The 19,665-nt window shown below is 49.8% G+C and overlaps 1 protein-coding gene and 1 long non-coding RNA gene across 2 annotated transcripts in view; both read left to right on the top strand.

The window, feature by feature from the left end:
- Positions 1-19,665, top strand: part of hydin (HYDIN axonemal central pair apparatus protein) — a 118,242-nt gene that overhangs the window by 67,192 nt on the left and 31,385 nt on the right. Inside the window, exons 25-39 of the mRNA XM_036544188.1 lie at positions 6,268-6,400; positions 7,108-7,266; positions 7,812-8,021; positions 10,222-10,362; positions 11,006-11,180; positions 11,656-11,786; positions 12,667-12,800; positions 13,204-13,340; positions 13,470-13,597; positions 13,881-14,075; positions 14,560-14,709; positions 17,441-17,680; positions 18,143-18,272; positions 18,612-18,761; positions 19,167-19,340. Coding sequence (XP_036400081.1) covers positions 6,268-6,400; positions 7,108-7,266; positions 7,812-8,021; positions 10,222-10,362; positions 11,006-11,180; positions 11,656-11,786; positions 12,667-12,800; positions 13,204-13,340; positions 13,470-13,597; positions 13,881-14,075; positions 14,560-14,709; positions 17,441-17,680; positions 18,143-18,272; positions 18,612-18,761; positions 19,167-19,340 — 2,387 coding nt within the window. The remainder of the gene's footprint in view (positions 1-6,267; positions 6,401-7,107; positions 7,267-7,811; positions 8,022-10,221; positions 10,363-11,005; positions 11,181-11,655; positions 11,787-12,666; positions 12,801-13,203; positions 13,341-13,469; positions 13,598-13,880; positions 14,076-14,559; positions 14,710-17,440; positions 17,681-18,142; positions 18,273-18,611; positions 18,762-19,166; positions 19,341-19,665) is intronic.
- Positions 1,445-7,182, top strand: LOC118787858. Its single transcript, XR_005005395.1, has 3 exons — positions 1,445-1,495; positions 6,268-6,400; positions 7,108-7,182. It is a non-coding gene; the product is annotated as an uncharacterized LOC118787858 (long non-coding RNA).

The following is a 19,665-nucleotide window of genomic DNA, read 5'->3' as shown; positions in this document are numbered from 1 at the left end:
ACCCGGGGAGGGGTCTGTATCTGCACCGTGTACAGGAGATGCGCACATGCACACATGCACATGTGCACACATGCTTATACACATACACACACGCAGATACATGCAAACGCACATGCACAAACATATGCATACACACACGGACCTATATGCACAAGCGCATGCACAGACACACCTGTGCATGCAAATACACATAGACTCGCCCTACAGAGAACAGACTCGCCCTGCGGAGCTGAGACTCACCCTACAGAGCTCAGACTCCACCCGCAGAGCTGAGTCTCGCTCTGCTATAAGTGGAATTGCTATGCAGTGCTGATGTGCCTGGTGTGTGTCAGTGCATTTCAATAAGGAATGAAGAATCAAATCTGCTCTTTGATCTGTGGGTGTAACAATGGTTATGATAATGTATGGGGAAAGACAGGTCTCTGTGGCACTGAGGAGCAGCGTAGCAGAGTTACAGACTCCTCCACAGAGGATGACATCAGCATCAACACTGCCATCCAGAGCAGCTGACAGTACAGGTGTGTAAGGTCATATAATAGGTCACATGAACCACAGCACATACGGACCACATTGGGAACCTGTGACCCTGCGTATGAACCACAGCACATACGGACCGCATTGGGAACCTGTGACCATGCGTATGAACCACAGCACATACGGACCACATTGGGAACCTGTGACCCTGCGTATGAACCACAGCACATACAGACCACATTGGGAACCTGTGACCCTGCGTCACACACTGCACTGAAAATGCAGTCTTTATAACCGCCGCATCGGCTCTGTTTACAAGCACTGATTTTGTTTTGTGTTGTTTTCCTCTCCGCCTTTGATGTGTGCGGCCCTTTGGCACGGAGGTGCGGTGTTGAGTCTCTGCGGTGTTGAGTCTCTGCGGCGTTGAGTCTCTGCGGCGTTGAGTCTCTGCGGCATTGAGACGGCTGCCCGTACGGTATTGGCGGTTATTCCCGGCTCTCGCGGCCTATGCCACAGCCTCGGCTCAGTTAATCAATGCTGCACTCTCGCGGGCTGAAGTGCTCCGGGGGTGGGGGGGGGCTCATTAATCACTCTCAGCTCTTCATTTTCTCCATCACACCTAACGAGCGGGAGACCTTGACCACCAGCACAGAAGCAGCCTCTGATTCTAGGCTATGTTTTTGTGCTTTATTTTTTCTGGCACTAATTAAGTCCCCACAAGTAATTAAACGTGCAGAGAGTACTTGCCCTTGTTATTCATACTCCGATGTTTGTTTTTCTTTTTGCTTGCTTTCCAGCTGAGAGAGCTTGGGAAGGCGGGGCTGGTGGACTGAATAATCTGAGCCAATTGCAGTTCTTAGCTGTCCGTTAAGTGGTAACCATGGCATCAACTCTGTTTCTCCAGGTTTGCCGGGCAGTCGACCCAGGGAGAACGATGTGGCCCGGGGAGGGAGGGACAGGGTGACAACCAGTGGGACCCACCCAAAGAGAGAGACGGAGACATCAGGATGGACTCCAATAGGTCTGAACACACCCCGTGTATCGGACCATAGTGCCACTCCCAGGCAGGCTGACTTCATAGGAGGGCCTTAAGACAGAGCAGAGCCACACAGGAAATCACACCTACTTACTGAGGTGTAGAGGAGCTGGAATCATACCTGAGCGAATCACACCAGCACTGTAACTCATAATCACACCTGAGCCAGGTGCTGCAGAATCTCACACTGAATAGTCAGCTGTAGTGTCACATCTGAGCTATTGAAGCTTCCACAAGTGTAAGAGTTACACCTGAATCAGTTTTCATAGAATTTCACACACGGAACACTATGCAAGAGACAAAATGCCGTAATTTCCTATTTCACAAAATCAGAAAATGACAAAATGTTGGCTCAAAGTCATATTACCATGTGAGTTAGATTAAAACTGGCTAAAATGTCATTTGCACAAAAAACATCACATCAGTGGAGTGTTTAATGACTTACTGGAAACGTCCATTGCTCCTCAACATGACAAACTGCTACATCTATAGATTAGTTTCGATCCATTTTGTCCGGTCAGTTTGCGTTCCCGTTCATACACCATGAGCATGTGGAATTTTCGTACATCATTTTAATATCAGTGCACAATCACAAGCGTAAATATTGTAACTGATCCATGCGACATCACTAAGAGCTAGGTTAATTTACTAAAGAAACGTAATCTTGTTCTTTTGAGAAGTAAGTAGTTCTTGTGGTGAGCCAGCAGCTGTACTGTGTTAATGTAATAAAATGTTAATAGCCTATGAAATAGAAATTTCTCAAAAGCCAGGTTGTTTGTGAGCTTGTTCACTGGCAAATCCAGCAGCACCATTTAGATAATGTTAGGAAAGTTACTGTAAGTGTTGTAACAAGCTAGGTACTACTTTCATTGGCAGTATTGTGTAGCGTATACAGCTTGTTGATTTAAGTCTCTCTTCTTACTTCATGTGGACTCTATGAAGCAGAGTTCAGCCAGTTATGGATTTGATAAATCGATATGGCACTGTAACCCGTGGTACACCATGAATTCTGGAACAGTTAGTCTGATATCTGAAGAAAGGAAAGAAACTGAAAACAGAACTCGTTCAATCGTGTTATATTTTTGTTTTCTTATCAGTGCTGTGTCTCAGGAGATTATTTTGTTAGAAAGTAATTTAATATTGTGAACTCCATCTCACGAAATGTATCGTATAGTGAGCTGAATGTATCGTCTCACGTCTACTGAACACTGAAGACTGAAATCATTCATAAGCTACTGTAAGCACCACATCGTCACAGTGGAAAAGGTGTCTTTGGCTAACGGAAGTTGCAGCTCAGTGTAAACTTTACCAACCCAGTCATTTCAGAAGGAAACGAAGGCAGTGGTTTCCTTTGATTGCATGTGCCTTTAGAAACAGACTGGGGGACTGAGGTTTTTTAATTGCTGTGGGTGATTTGTGTTCTGTTTTCACCGGCTAAGTGTTCTTTTTGTCCAAGTTCTTCATGTTTTATCCACCATAACTATCCACCCTAACACCATTTCTGTGCGGCATGCTCTGTGACAGTCTGTCAAGAGAACTATACTATACTAAATCAAATTGGATTAATGAAATAAATTTGACTGAGGTTCCTGGACTACATCAAAGAGCATAATGAGTTCCTCTGTTCTCACAGAGCTGTCAGTTTTACGTATTTGAATTGTTTGCTTTTTCCGCCTCGGCTTGTCTTTGGAATGTCAGGGGATTAAGGAGGCAAGACAACGCACACAGACACACACAGACACACAGAAACACACAGATACACAGAAACACACAGATACACAGACACACACAGCCACACAGATACACACAGACACACACAGCCACACACACACACACACAGCCACACACAGCCACACAGATACACACACACACAGCCACACACAGCCACACACAGCCACACACAGCCACAAAGCCACACAGATACACACAGACACACACAGCCACACACACACACACACAGCCACACAGCCACACAGCCACACAGATACACACAGCCACACAGCCACACACAGCCACACACACACACAGCCACACAGACACAGACACAGACACACACAGATACACACAGCCACACAGATACACACAGCCACACACAGCCACACAGCCACACAGATACACAGACACACACAGCCACACACACACACAGCCACACACAGCCAGACACACACAGATACACACACACACAGCCACACACAGCCACACAGCCACACTGATACACAGACACACACAGCCACACACACACACACAGCCACACACAGCCAGACACACACAGATACACACACACACAGCCACACACAGCCAGACACACACAGATACACAGACACACACAGCCACACACACACAGAGATGCGCAGAGATGCGCAGAGATGCACGCATTTGCGAGTCACGTGGGACTGCAGGGGGTGAGTGATAAATAGGCACAGCATTCACCTTTAAACTGAAAATCGTCCTGAAGTTGTTTCCTCGTGTTTCTGATCATTAACGGCCTCCTCAGTGTTACTAACGAGCAGCCGTGTGCATTTGGCTGCTTTTTACTGAATTAGTACTGTAGCATTACAGCGCAGTCATGAAATTCTCAATAAACACATCGTAACTAAGATTGGGTTAAACCCTGTGATTATGATAATAGTAAAGAGATCCTGCTCCACATTTGCCTGGGTGTTTTTATCATAGTAAGTCCATGTCAGACACAGATAGATTACTGAATGATGATCATGGCTGGCTCTTATTTAAACGGACATGCTTTTTAATAATGTAAAAGCAACTAAATCTATGCACAAGATACTGTCCTATTTTAGGCTCACCTAAAATAGAGTTTGTGTGTGTTTGTGTTTGTGTGTGTGTGTGCATCTGTGTGTGTGTGTGTGTGTGTGTGTATGTGTGTGTGTGTGTGTGTGAGTGAATGGGTGTGAGTGTGTGTGTGTGCATCTGTGTGTGTTTGTGTGTGTGTGTGTGTGTGCATCTGTGTGTGTGTGTGTGTGTGTGCGCGCATGCAACTGAGTCCTTTGCATTGAGGTTTGCATTTACCTTTTTGAAAGGGGCTGTGAGGAGGTGGTCTCTACTCCTCTGGGATGCTGTAGTGTGAATGAATTACCCCTGATAAGCTATCACTGTACATGCGAGAGGGACATTAATGAGCTGTATTCTCTGTAGCCTGGATCAGCCCAAATTCCTCACACAATACTGCCCCCTGCTGGTCACCTGCAAAGCCAAGCCCAGTCTGAGGAGCATTACTGAATAAGCGGGATAGAATTGCTGTTAGTATCAAATGAAGTTGTTGAGATCATGACATTTACAGATGGAGACATTAATTGCCCGTTACTTCAGTTAATAATGGTGTCAGCTGAAGAGGTTTACCTCCCTGTGCTTCCACTGCAGAGAGCTGAGAACCCTCCTTTCCTGCGAGGGAGGGGGAGAGAGGGAGAGAGACGGAGGAAGAGAGGGAGGGAGCACTGTGACAGCCAGGGGTGATGTAGCAGTGTAATGACAGCAGCTGTGTCACACACTCTTCTGTTGGACGGGTCTTCTGTGAGGGGAGATTCCCGCTCGCTGCTCAATGCTGTCTGCCCTGAATGGAGCCGCTCTCTGAGAGCAGACTGGCTCTGTGGCTGCAGCATCCCTGCCGTCAATTCACTTCAGTTCAGTTCAGTTCATACTGTCTCTCTTTCTCTCTCTCTCCCTCTCTCTCCCTCTCCCTCTCTCTCCCTCTCTCTCTCTCTCTCTCTCTCTCTCTCTCTCTCTCTCTCTCTCTCTCTCTCTCCCTCTCCCTCTCCCTCTCTCTCTCTCTCTCCCTCTCTCTCTCCCTCTCCCTCTCTCTTTCTCTCTCTCCCTCTATCTCTCTCTCTCCCTCCCTCTCTCTCTCTCTCTTTATTATAATGATGTTTATCACGGTTATGATTATTATTATTACTAACCACATTAATAATAAATCAATCAACTCAGTAGATGTTATCGAGAGTAACCGCCAAGGTTGCCATGGCAGAACACATTAAATACATATCAAAGTAATAACATGAGAAACAATAACATGGTGTAAAAGTTATAATAAAATAGATATATTATACAAATGGCAGTGCTTATATTAATGGCAATAAACATTTTACTTATGAGATGGAAGGATGGTGCACATGCGCTGCACACACCACCCAGAGTGAAGTGCGGGTTAAATAACACGCATGGACAGAGTGTAGGAGTGTACAGAGTCATCTGGGGAGGTCTGTGATGGAGATACTCTAACATGCAGAACTCACACAGTATCAGGCAGAGAGGAGCACAGGGGAGGGGGCAGTGGTCTGTCAGAGGTGGGGGGGTGGGGGGAGGCTATCGATCCTCTGCTGGGGGTCATCCTGGGAGCGCTAGACTGGGCAGATATGGTGGTGGGGGGGTTGGGTGCAGGGGGGTATGCATCAGGTTGGTAAAGAAAGTTTAGGGAAGAGGCCCAGGAGTTTAAATTGAGTTGGTATCCTACTCAGTAGGAGGTGGTGAATTTATAAACTGTTGGTTTTGGGGGCAGTGTGGGTGGGGGGTGTAAGTATTTTTGTGTATTTATTATTGGAGTTCCTAAGGCGGGCCAGAGGCCTGCATACTGCACACCTGCAGTTTCCTGTCTCACCTGTCCAGTATTGCTTTTTGTTTTTCTCCCTCGTGCATATTATTCCATATTATCATCTTAACTTTTTCATTATTTCCTTTGAATGCACAGTTACTGAGTAAACGCGTGTTTGAATGACCATTTTTGTGTGGGTCTTCTTCCGAAGGGAAACGGAGCTCACCAAAGTGCAGCTGGAGGATGAGGATGAGGAGAAGAGGGACCCCGAAAACGAGACGACAGAAGGGAGGGGCTCCCCCAAGGACAGACCCCCCTCACACAGTGCCCCCACTTTCATCCAGGTGAGAGAGAGAGAGAGAGAGAGAGAGAGAGAGAGAGAGAGAATGTCAATAAACAAGAAGAAGACCAAGATAAAGATTGAAAATAAAACTATTACGCCAGTAACCCAATAACACAGAGCAGTACAGTCAAACCCACACCTGCTGTCACTTTCTGGCAGGCTCCCACTAGTGACACTGTGATCAGAAACCCAGAGACAAACAGATATAAGGACAGAGTAATCCATCGTGTGTGCAGCTGAAGCTGTCATAAACACTCTCTCTAAGACCCCATCTTTTCCCTTTTCCCCAGCCTTCTGGCCAAGTGTTCCGTCTAAAACATCTAAAACGTCTAAAACATGCCCCCTTCTTCTGTTTCACCCAGACCTCCGTGCCACACACCCCTGCAGTTCTTTGTCTCTTTTTGTCCGGTCGACTATATATTTACCTGTACAAGCACATTTTCACATGTGTAAAAACATTAGTTTCCACTCGCATGCTTTAAGCCGAAATGAATAACTTTTATGAAAAACATGTCCTTTAAAAGAGAGAGAGGGATAGAGAGAGAGAAAAAATGAGAAAGCCAGAGCAGGATGGAGAATAATGCGCTTTCTGTTGTCTAACTCAAAATATAAAAAATGCGTGAAACATATTCCCCCGGGTTTTAGAGTTCTGTCTCAAAATGTGCCACGCTTCTTGACATCTGAAAAATCCGTGTCCTATTGGGGCAGGAAAATCAGCCAACATCACAAAGCCAAGCAACCAAAGGACTGGATCAGAACCAAGACTGCAGCCAGACTTCACAAAGTCAGGAGGCCCAAGGTCTGGATCAGAACCAAAGTGCCCTGAGCCGCAGCCCTGGAGAGCATCCCAGCGTAGGAGTGGAACAGGTGAAACTCTCAGAGTGTTACTGTATGCCAGTATTGGTCAGTATGTCTCCGCTGTGTGTCAGTATTGGTCAGTATGTCTCCGCTGTGTGTCAGTATTGGTCAGTATGTCACCGCTGTGTGTCAGTATTGGTCAGTATGTCTCCTATGTGTCAGTATTGGTCAGTATGTGTCCACTGTGTGCCAGTATTGGTCAGTATGTCTCCGCTGTGTGTCTGTATTGGTCAGTATGTCTCCGTTGTGTGTCAGTATTGGTCAGTATGTCTCCGCTGTGTGTCAGTATTGGTCAGTATGTCTCCGCTGTGTGTCAGTATTGGTCAGTATGTCTCCTATGTGTCAGTATTGGTCAGTATGTCTCCGCTGTGTGTCAGTATTGGTCAGTATGTCTCCTATGTGTCAGTATTGGTCAGTATGTCTCCGCTGTGTGTCTGTATTGGTCAGTATGTCTCCGTTGTGTGTCAGTATTGGTCAGTATTAACATTATAGACAGTATTAGTTATCATCACTCCTCGTTATTGAGCTGTTTGTCGTGTCTCTCCTGGGTTCAGGTGTTTGACATCCTGCCGCTCCACGGCGTCCTGCAGCCAGGTGAGAGCCAGCAGGTGACCTTCACCTTCTACGGGCACGCGGACATGAGCAGCCAGGTGCTGGCACTGTGTCAGGTGGAGGACGGGCCCACCTACGAGATCCCCCTGAGGGGAGAGGCCTCCCTGCTCACCTACACGCTGGACAGGACTGAGATCGACCTGGGCCTGCAGGTACGGCCCCGCCCTCACACCTGCCCCTGCCCACCAATGGCACGCGCGGCTCCTGATCAGGCAACACTGAAGGATGTTTACAGGATCATGTGATCTGTGTGAGCAGAGAAACCCTGCTGCACATTCAAAACCTAAACGTTCAGAAATGTCCAAAAATCCAAAGAGATATGCAGAGGCCCAGAAAGGTAAAGGGTCCCAGTTTAAGGGAAATGTAGCTCCTGACAAAATCCAAATGCTACAGGGTCATGCCCTGGAGACATGCTCAGACTGTTCACCTCATTCCTATGGCAGGATCAGGGTCAGCAGCCATAGCAAGGGCTTCTTTATGTTTGACACCTGAAGCAGGAACCAGGAGCTGGGAGCTAGATCTGAGGACTTCAGGTTCTGACCGCCTTCCCACTGCTGGCTTTGTGTCTGGTGGACCTAGAGCCCCAGTCAGGTCCACAGCAGTGCTTCAGCAGCTAACCAGGACTGGGAAGGGGGCAAAGCCCGTCAGATGAAGCTGGGAGGTAACAACTTCTCTAACAGGATGGTGGACAGCCCAAAAGTCCACTCTCCAATGTTTCTTTAAGTATGAAGTATTTTAATCTTTGATTTACCTTCTGATAGGCCATCTCAAATATGTGCTCTTATCTAATAGAGCCAATCACTCAGAAATTCTCTGGTGCTTGCTGTTGCCTGACTTCATTCAGTAAAGCCAGGATACACAGAAGGGCTTATCTCTCAAATGAGTCATTCGGCAAGCGAACGCTTCAAACTCTGGCGATGGGAACTTTCTAAAAAACAGCTATTTTAGGCCTCTGGCAAGTCAGGACCTCATGTTTTGGCTGACTAATCTCCGCACACATGGAAGATAAATACTTTGCACTCTGAGGAACATTAAGAGCAGACCTTTCTCCCGAGAATGTGTTTGCTCCAGCGCTTTCTGTGGAGGTATAACCCTGTCCGGCTTATTGCCCGAACGGGAAGCTGGCTCTGATTGGTCTGCTCAGAGCGATAATGTCATATCAACTAAGATTGGATTTTATCAGCCAAATAGCTTCTCAGACACATCCTCTGCCATTTTCGAATGAAACATAATTTCCTCTGTGTGAAGAGCTGCCACGCCACAGTAAACCTCCCTCCCTTTTAGAATTGGACCACAGGACTGTAACATCCTGTAGCTGCCCAAATTTCTCTCCTCACCCTGCACAACATGACATCACTGCTCTGTATAATTGTATTTACCATATAATTGTAATGTCATTACTGCTTGTTTGGGTCAAAACTGTCTTATTGTATGAAAACAAAAAGCAAAGCATAAAATTCTCAGAAGACTAGCTGCTTCAGAAGAAACAATGTTGGTCTTTTTTTTTTAATGTTTTTTAAATGCCCCTCTAACGTATGGTCTGAAGACTGGAGTCCCGATTCATAATACGTTGCCAAGTATTACGACAATCAACACCAGTATCAAAAAGAAGTCTCTGCAACAGGCTTTATCCTGTAATAAAAGAATATGATACAGTACGTCAGCATCCATCTTTCTGAAGAAATTTCATACCTGTCACTTTTCCCTGATTGGCTGGACCTGCAGTGGGCGGGACCAGGAGTCCTGTCAGCTTTTGGGCTCCCTAGTTCCTGGTTCCTGCTGCCCCAGGGTCTGATAGAGGCTTTGTTCTGTATGAACCCCGCTGGTGTCAGTCACTGTGAAGGGTGACACAGCACAGTGAAGGATGAACCATTGAGTCCCTCCTTTATTGACTTAACTCTGCTGTAAATCAGCTCTATTTCTTACTGTTTTATAAGGTGTTTCATAAGGTCTTCCCCTGCCCACACTCCCTCTTTTTCTCCGTCTCCTCTCCTTCTCTTTCTCCGCTCTACCTGTCACTTTTTCTGACAATTATCCCTTTTCTCCCTTTTCTCTTTCTTTGCCTCCCTTTCTTCCTCCCTCTTTTTTCTCCTTTATCTCTTTCTCTCCTGCTTCCTTCCCCTTTACCTTCTTCCTTTCCTTCCTTTCCTCTCCCTCCGTCCCTCCTTCTCTCTCTCTTTCTGTCTCCCCGTCTCTTCCTCTCTTTCTGTCTCTCTCTCTGTCTCCCCCATCTCTTCCTCTCTCTCTCCTTCTCTCTCCCTCTCCGTCCCTCTCTCTCTCCCTCCCCCTGTCTCTGTCTCTGTCCCTCTCTCTCTCTCTCTCGCTCCCCCCCCCCCCCGTCTCTCTCTGCAGTTGTTTGACCGTGTCGGGGAGGCAGAGGTCACTCTGAGGAACACAGGGAAAGTGGGGTTCGAGTTCACCGTTCTTCTGGGGTCACAGGACGCATCCTCAGGGGACCCCTTGCCCGGCGTGCCGCTGGTCGTTCCCCACAGGGTACGACAGTCCCGACCCCCACCCGGGGAGGCAGGGTGTTTGGGGGGGGGGGGGGGGGGGGTTTAATATGCAGACATGAAGACTTTAAAAACATAAAGCAGTCCTGGGGGCCTGGCGAGTCCGTTTCTCAGTTAACTTATTGGACTATATCAATGTTTGCGTGACTGAGTCACTTGCTTCAAGGACTGACAGAAATATTTGCACACTAATGAGGCCTGTTGGTTTGTTTCATAAACCGACCAGCTGGAAGATTATGGGGTTTTTTTAAGTTAAAAGATTCACTCTGGAAAGTGTTTTTATTCATTTCTGAAATTGAAAAAAGATCCATTGAGAATTTTTTTGTGGAAAAAAGTACTGAGACCTTGGTCACTGTCTTTGAAGAATAGGTTTTAATATAGTTTCATAATGCAGTTTTAACTTTCATTTTCAGTGAATGTGAAAGGAGAGCTGAAGCATATCCCAGAACGCTTGAGGTGGTTTAACGCAGCACGCTAATAGCCTAAGAAGTAGTGGAGTCACTTCATGTCTGCTGGAACAACAGGCCTTTTTCCTTTGAAAATTACATGCAAAGAATGTAAACAAGAGGATATGTGTCTGAAATGGACCTTGTGTGCTTGCTAAACCTGTCTGTCGGTCGTAACAGGGCTACATAGAGGCGAAGGCGGAGCAGAAGCTGACGGTCTACTTCCTCCCAGGGACACCTGAGGTCTTCCACACGACCTTTGACCTCCAGGTGTCCTTCTTCGAGCCGGAGACCATCACGCTGAAAGGGGAGGGCGTCTTCCCCAGGGTGTGCCTGGACCTGCCCAGGATCCTGGGTATGAGGCCTGGCTGTCCTCCAAAAGTCTCCTAATGACACAAGCTGTCACCCTTCGTTTTTTTAGAGTTGCACCTGAGGTCATGTGATGGGGATCATGTGTGGCAGGAGGTGCCAAACGAATGGTTAAAAGACTGGGCTTAATGCCTGTCAGTCAACATCTTAACTTTAACTCACAGTCAAATGCAAATGTTGTCTCTGTTCTTCACAAATATGCTTTTGCACATTCAGGTGTTGCCAGAACAAATGTAATGCATTGTGCCTCTATTGAAAGCAACACTTTATTGTGTTTATTTGTTAGTCACAGTTTGGTACTAATGTAGATTGAACCCTGCCCCTTAGAATCCCGTACCTCACTCTCATTGGCTGTTTAAAGTCTTTTTCCCCATATTCTCTCACATGGAGAGGGAGGGATGTGAAAGAGGAGAGGTGTGGGTTGGAGTTGTTCTGACTGCACCTCCCCCCTTTGTGTCCAGAGGAGGAGCGGTACGGCTCCGTGCTGAAGGAGGCCAGAGAGGCCGTGGAGAGGGAGAGGCAGAGGGAGGACACCCCCAGCCGCCCCACCACCGGCGCGGGGGACCTGTCTGTGGATGACTACGTCCCCACCGTGAGTCTCCCCGAAACTGCTCCCCCCGAGACCCCCACTGCGGGGGGCTCCCACCCCCTCTTCACTCCACCCTCCCGCAAAATACACATGCAGCAACACACCGCCAAACAAAATCTCAAACAGAGCATTTTAACATGAAGAACACACTGTGTTATATGCCTTACAGTGGAATTACAATGGGCATAAAGTCCTGTAAACAGCGGTCCTGGTGGAGCACTGTGGTGGCAGTTTCATCTCCACTCGACGCAGATGGAGGTGGAGAGGCTGCTGTGTGACGCAGTGTGACGCAGTGTGACGTGTGTCCCTGTGTGTGCGCAGTACGACGCCCTCCTGCAGATGGAGGTGGAGAGGCTGCTGTGTGACGCAGTGTGACGCAGTGTGACGTGTGTCCCTGTGTGTGTGCAGTACGACGCCCTCCTGCAGATGGAGGTGGAGAGGCTGCTGTGTGACGCAGTGTGACGCAGTGTGACGCAGTGTGACGTGTGTCCCTGTGTGTGTGCAGTACGACGCCCTCCTGCAGATGGAGGTGGAGAGGCTGCTGTGTGACGCAGTGTGACGCAGTGTGACGCAGTGTGACGTGTGTCCCTGTGTGTGTGCAGTACGACGCCCTCCTGCAGATGGAGGTGGAGAGGCTGCTGTGTGACGCAGTGTGACGCAGTGTGACGCAGTGTGACGTGTGTCCCTGTGTGTGCGCAGTACGACGCCCTCCTGCAGATGGAGGTGGAGAGGCTGCTGTGTGACGCAGTGTGACGCAGTGTGACGCAGTGTGACGTGTGTCCCTGTGTGTGCGCAGTACGACGCCCTCCTGCAGATGGAGGTGGAGAGGCTGCTGTGTGACGCAGTGTGACGCAGTGTGACGCGTGTCCCTGTGTGTGCGCAGTACGACGCCCTCCTGCAGATGGAGGTGGAGAGGCTGCTGGTGAAGCAGAACGCCGAGCTGCAGGTGGAGGGGAAGGAGGAGGACAGCAGCGACACGCCCACATCCAGCAGCAGGTGGCGCAAGAGGCTCAGCAGGTGGGCTTTACCACTGATCTCACCCCAAAAACACTGCTTCATCCTGCCCCCAGCACCCCAAAAATACCGCTTCCTCTAACCCCCAGCACCAAAAAAACACTGCTTCCTCTTTCCCCTACAGCCCCAAGTGAGCTTTCAAAGCCCTGTCCTGATTTAGCATAAATTTGCCCAGTGGCAAAACAAGGCTATTTGTGGGGCTGCTGTGTGGTTCAGTCGGTAGAAGTGCTTATTTCAGGAGCAGGCTGAGCCCTGCGGCCCGAGCTCGAGCCTGGCCTTATCACCCACTGACGATGACTCAGCTCAGGTCCGTTTTCTCTTTTTGTGATGTAGCTGACCTTTGACCCACAGGGCTGGTATGTGATTTGTTTGTCTCTGTCACTGTGTCCTTGTGCCTGTTGTCCAGGTTTACTCTACCTGAGTACCTGCTGGACTTTGGCTGTGTGATCCACGGCAGCGTGCCGACCCACATCGTCAAAGTGACCAACACCGGACCCGTGTCTGTGTGCTTCCGAGCCGACCGCCGCCTCTTGGCCGAGGCAGGTGAGTGTCTTCCAGCAGGTGTGTCATTCAGCACTGTCTCCAGGCCTTTCCAGGTAACCCCAGTGTCACTGTCTGAGTGTGAAACAGTGTGACCCCACCGTGACCTCTTCACCTCTGACCCCTCCTCAGGGTTCAGCGCGGAGCTCGACAGGGTGAGGAACCTGCCATACTGTGAGACGGAAACCTTCGAGGTGAAGTTCGACCCGTACGGGGCCAACCTGGAGCTGGGGCCGGTGGAGACAGTCATGCCCATCCAGGTGGGGGAGAGGAGAGAGTGGGGGGGTACTGTGGGGGTTTAGGGGTGTATTGGACGGGAGTGAGCTTTTGTTCAGGCTAGCAGGGCTGTGGTGCCCTTTCTAGCCATTTAAGAGAAGCACATTCCCCTCTTCTCTGCTGAGTACCTGCTGCTGTAGATATCTGTGGTCCTGTCTTGCCTTCAGGCTTTGCTCCTACTGATTACCTGCATTTGCTGTACATCACGCCCCCAGCTGCACGTCTGCACAGAAAGGGTTAAATCTGTATTTCATGTTTGATTGACAGGTGGTGGGCGGTCCTTCAGTGCAGGTGCGCCTGCGGGCGCTGGTCACCATGCCCACCCTCACCATCTCCACGGATACGCTGCAGTTCGGCACCATCCAGTGTGGGCAGTGTCAGGTCATCACCATCCAGCTGTCCAATCAGGAGCCGGTGCCCTGCAAGTGGGCGGTGGCAGAGGAGGAGCGGCCTAAGAAGAAGGTAGAAAGCTTGGGGGCACGACAGCGCCCGCTGGAGGGGAGCTCGCACACTGCAGAGAGATATAAATACAGGCAGGAATCTGAGGCAGGATTACATGCTAGACAGTCATGTGTCAGTTCATAAGGTGAATGAGAGCAGGCAGAGAACTCCTTTTGCAGGGCCTGGACTTCTTTCGCTGATCCCCTAATTAGTGCTTTTTTGCCATCTAGTGGTGATACCAGGTACCTCAGGTGTACTGTAGGGTAGCCCCTCGCTGGATCAGCTGTGGCTTAATTGCATCCAAAGGCCCAGCTGCAGTGGGAGGTGTGTGAAGTGCCGCCTGTCCTCTCCGCAGGCAGTGATGTGCTGTATTCTTCTGCAGGTTCGTGTCTCACAGTGACTTTATCGCCCATAAAGGTTGTGTGAACGGCTCATCTGTGAGCTCCCGGTTTATAGAGCATGTAATGGCTGTGTCTCCATTACCTGCGGCCGCTGTGTCCCACAGATCGACAAGCACGTGCCCCCCCACCTGAGACGCAAGGCCCGGCAGGAGCAGCCCGCGCCCCCCGCGGTGTTCCAGATGCTGCCCCCGGCCGGGCTGCTGTTGCCTGGCGACAGGGTCAACGTGCAGGTCAAGTTCAGCCCTGCTGAGGGGGTAAGTGCCCGGTGTGGGGGGAGGGGCGGGGTGTGATCGCTTTTCACCTGCTGTGTCTGCGTTGTTGTACCCCCCCCCCCCCCGCCCCGCCCCCCCGAACGTCCCCCAACGTACAAACATCCAAGCACCATCTCTTCCCTGTTTCTAAATTCTCTCAATTCAGTCCTCTTAACCAGCATGAAAAAATACGACACTGTATGTAGCCGTCGTAAGGAGCAGACGCCGCAGTCAAAGTAACAGCCGACAGCGGGAGGCAGCAGGAAAAACACTGCGAGCCGATACAGGCGCGGAGCGCAGGTCAGGAGCTGCGTGCAGAGTGACAGGCCGTCTGTAAACGAGGGCCCCGTGAGCTGACAGAGGGGATGAGGTGCGGATACGGATGCCCCGCACGCTCCCGCCATTACCGCTGTGCTCGGCTCTCCTCGGCTCTCCTCCTCTCTCAGGGGGTTTGTGTAATTGCTCCTTCAGGATAAACGTGTTTTGGAAAATGAGAATCTTGAAGACTGGTGTGTGAGCACAGTTCATCCCTCTCTCTCTCTCTGTCTGTCTTTCCCTGTATCTATTGATCTCTCTCTTTCTCGATCTTTCCCTGGCTCTCCTTTCTGTGTATCCCACTCTGCCCTACTCTTCCACTTTCAGAGTGAGTTCAGTGGCAGCTGTGTGTGTTTATGTGTGTGTGTGTGTGTATGTGCCCCATTTGTTTAACGACAGCAGTAGCTGTAAAAGAAACAATAAATCATTTTCTTTCGGTCACGCCAAAGAACGTTTTATTGCTCAATATACCCATCAGTCAGCTTCTGTGCACAGCACCCAGAGAGACAAAGCAAGCAGAACTCCACACATTACCATCAGACCCCACCTAACTACCGAGCCCCTGCTACTGCCCCCCCCCCACCCCACACACACACACACACACACACACACACACACCCCCGCTCTCTCACACAGGCAGTGTTATCTCAGCACGGGCATCTTTCACCTTCACTGGGGGTTTCAGGGATGGTGATTGATTAGCAATATTTTATTGTTGGAGCACGTCTGGGTTTCCCTGAAAGTGATAACATTTGTAGCCATGATGATCATGGCAGGCATTTGTTGTGATTTGACTGTCTTCATTCAGTGTACAGGTCAGTGAGCAGGTTTAGCTTTCTGTGTTTTCCTCAGACCTGGTTTGCCAATAATGGAGAGAGAGACAGAAAAAGAAACTGAACAAGAGAGAGAATCGACCTTTCAGACAGAAAGAGAGAGAGAGGGAGAGAGAGAAAGAGATATGAGAGATGAAGAAAGAGAAATTGTTGAAGGTTGATAGAGCAAATGAAGAAAGATAGAGTGAGAGAGAGAGCGAGAGAGGGAGGGAGAGAAAGAGCAAGGGGGAGAGAGAGCGTGGGAGAGAGAGCGAGGGAGGCAGAGTGAGGGAGGGAGAGGGGAACTTTAAAAGCTGTCAGGTTGCATCTGCATAATTATTTGCTGTTTGTTGTTGTCCATTGTCACCTCAGCTTTGGCAGCCCTGTCTTATGCCATGCCAATACAGCACTCCAGCACCTTCAGATGGAACCTGAATTGAGAGAGAGAGAGGGAGGGAGAGAGAGGGGGAGAGAGAGAGAGAGAGAGAGAGAGAGAGAGAGAGAGAGAGAGAGAGAGAGAGAGAGAGGGAGAGAGAGGGAGACAGAGAGAGAGAGGGAGACAGAGAGAGAGAGCTGCCGCAGCCTAAACCTGGCAGAGGCCCACTTCCCCACTCAGCTTTGAGTCAATTAAAGCTTCAGATCAAATTCAGCAGCATATCTCTGATGCCCCTGGACAGGAAGAGCAGTTTGCCTATGAGTGTCCCCTGTTTATTCTGTTCTGTTAGTGGCCTGTAACGCCTGCCATCTGAACCCTCGCGCCCTCTGTAATTCTGTAATGTCATGCTGAACTAATCCTGTAACATCAGACCTCTCTGTTCTCCTCTTCTAAAGAGGCACACAGATAGAGCAGGGCATTCTGGACACTGAAACCAAGACCGTCTCCCCGACAGCACCAGCGCAGAGCGATCCAAAGGCCTTCTGAGGCAGCCGCTCTGACACCCGGGGCGGAGTTCAGTCAAAACTTTAATTATCTACTGATGAGAAACAGCCTCAGTGCAATCAGCTGCTTTTCCTTTTAGCAAGAAATTGATAACCGTGCATTTAGCCTCTGGAGGGTAAAACAACTGCTGACAATGGCAGGTCTGAAATCAGTACTTAGAGGTTCATTAGCAGATTGATTGAATTCCTGCCCCTCTGTGGAGCAGGAAACCCATGGGCTTCTGGGTAAATCCCACCCATGGTGCAATGTCACCAGGCCCTTGGTCTGGGTTTTTGTCAGGTGTCACCCTGGCCCACCCCCCACCGTAAGGCCAGTGAGGTCAGATGGATAATCATCCTTAAAGTAGCAGCACTGTAGGCACAGGACCAAAGCATGAATGAAAGCAGAGATGGTCAGCGGTTAGAACGTCGCAGTAGCACAGCGAGCTCTGTTTGCATCTGTTTCACTGCCATCACCTGTTGGCTGTGCTTAAGGTGAGTCAGAAGCCCCTTCACCCTGAAGTACAACAACAGACTGTAAATACCACTCCTGATAATAATGACAATGATAAATGCAGTGAGCAAAAGGTGGAGTGGAGTCCGTGGAGCTCTTATTTTCAGGGGCAGAACGTGCTGGAAGGTCAGTCCTCTGTAACCCCACCGTGTCCCTCTCTGCTGTCCTCTGCCAGAGGGTGTACAGTCAGCGGCTGGTGGTAACCGTGGCGCAGAGCTCTCAGCGTGTCCTGCTATTGGCTCAGGGGCAGGGGGAGGAGCCCCGGCTGGAATTCTCCACCCCCATTCTGGAGCTGGGCCCCGCCCTGCCCTACAGCGCGGGTGAGGAGGGGGAGGTGCTGGTCCGAAATCCCTGCCCCTTCCCCATCGAGTTCTACTCCCTGGAGTACGACAGGCAGTACCTGGAGGAGGAAGAGGTGAGGTGCTTACCTGTGTGTTACCTGTGTGTCAGTGTGAGGCTGTTACCTGTGTGTTACCTGTGTATAAGTGACTGGGCTTACACTGTAAGGTGATGTGTTACCCTGTGTAAAAGGGAGTTTTCAGGAATCTCGAGAGAGTGAGGACTCATGTATACCAGTAACGGGTCAAGCCATTCATAGCCTGTCATCATGTGACTTGTGTGAGAAAAGACTGTTCTCTTCAGTAACTCACTGTGATTTTCCAAACACTGGTAGCACATTTTGCAGTTCATGAAGCCGCAGTCTGCTGTCACTCTTCCCAGCAGCCTCTACAGCAGTGGAGTCTCTTAAGTGCTCTGACTATGTGGAGCCTCAAACAAATAATTCATTCTGTTTGCTGAAAGCAAAATGAACTGTCTGTCTTTTCATCCCTCCGCCTCTGCCTCCTCTTCCCCGTCTGTGTTTCTCTTCCTGTCCCAGATCCTGCGCGTGGTGAAGGGGTACGATGCCAGGAACATGCTGCTGCTGCCCCCCCGCGCCCCAGGGGAGATGCTGCCCCCAGAGCTGCTGGAGTACTACAAAGACCAGAATGCACTGCAGCAGGAGGAGGGTACGTGTACCTCATTTGCATAAAAGTAGGGAAGTGTGAGGAAGTCCATACGGTAGTGTAGCTTAGTGGTTAAGGAGCCAGACTCGTAACTGAAAGGTTCAATTCCCCGCTGGGGCACTGCTGATGTACCCTTGGGCATGGTACTTAACCCACGATTGTGTCAGTAAATATCCAGCTCTATAAATGAATAACATTGTAAAAACACTGTAACCGATGTAAATCACTGTGGATAAGAGTGTCTGCTAAATGCCAATAATGTAATGTAGTGTAATGTCAGTGAGAGTGAGAATGAGCTGCTGTTTGAGAGGTCTGGCCTGACTGCCAGCTCTGTGTCCACAGGGCCGAAACCCAGCTCAGCTAAGGAGAGGGGCAGCCCGGGGGGTGGGGGGAAGGAAGAGGGGGCATGCTCCCCCCTGCACCCCCAGACAGGGGACCACCACACTGAGGACGACAAAACAATACCCCCCAAGGAGGGCACCACAAGTGGAGGTACTACACACAGACACACAGAGCATTACACACTACACAGTGTCACCTACTAAACAACACATAAACACACTACTGTAAAGGACACTGTAGATGTGTGTGTGTGTATGTGTGTGCGTGCGTGTATGTGTGTGAGTCTGTATGTATGTGTGTGTGTGTGTCTGTGTGTATGTGCATGTGTGTGTGTATGTGCGTGTATGTGTGTGCGTGTAGTTATAGCTCTCTGTGTCTCTCTCTCCACAGAGCTGCCGAAAGGCTCAGGGCACAGTGAGCCAGCGTGGGTTAGGGTTAGTGTGTGTGTGTGTGGTTATAGCCCTCTGTGTCTCTCTCTCCACAGACACTGAGCCAGCGTGGGTTAGGGTTAGTGTGTGTGTGTGATTATAGCTCGCTGTCTCTCTGTCTCCACAGAGCTGGCTAAAGACGCAGGGGACAGTAAACCTCTAGTCAGCGTGGGTGAGCTGGCAGCCAATCCCGTCTCCAGAGCCATCGCCCGACACATGGGCATCGACCTGTCGCCTGAGGGCCAGGCCGCCCGAAACCGCCGCGGCATCGCCATCATCATGCATGGGGCGCCCCTCTCTGGTATGACCTCATACCCCTCACCATCCTCCCCCTGCCCTGGGCTGCTCCAGCAGGGTGAACCTTCATCAGAGTTACAGTGAAATCAGCCCTCCTCTGTACAGTTAAAGCAGGTTTATCACAGACCGACCGCAACAGCGTTAGATCTCTGTCCTGAGCAGGTGCAGTAGCCCCCCGATGGCAGCAGTGCTATTTTATCTTGACTGCTGCAGTTACATCACAGCTGCATAGATGGTGCTCCTTGACAACTTCTTAGCAGGGTCTTATTTTATATCGATCAATCAGATGGTTATGGGTTAAATCCAGCCGGTGAATGATTATGACCCTG

The sequence above is a fragment of the Megalops cyprinoides genome, chromosome 13 (assembly GCF_013368585.1).
Source record: "Megalops cyprinoides isolate fMegCyp1 chromosome 13, fMegCyp1.pri, whole genome shotgun sequence".
Classification (NCBI taxonomy): domain Eukaryota; kingdom Metazoa; phylum Chordata; class Actinopteri; order Elopiformes; family Megalopidae; genus Megalops; species Megalops cyprinoides.
The sequence above is the reverse complement of the archived record's forward strand: the minus strand, read 5'-3'. Positions and strand labels throughout refer to the sequence as shown.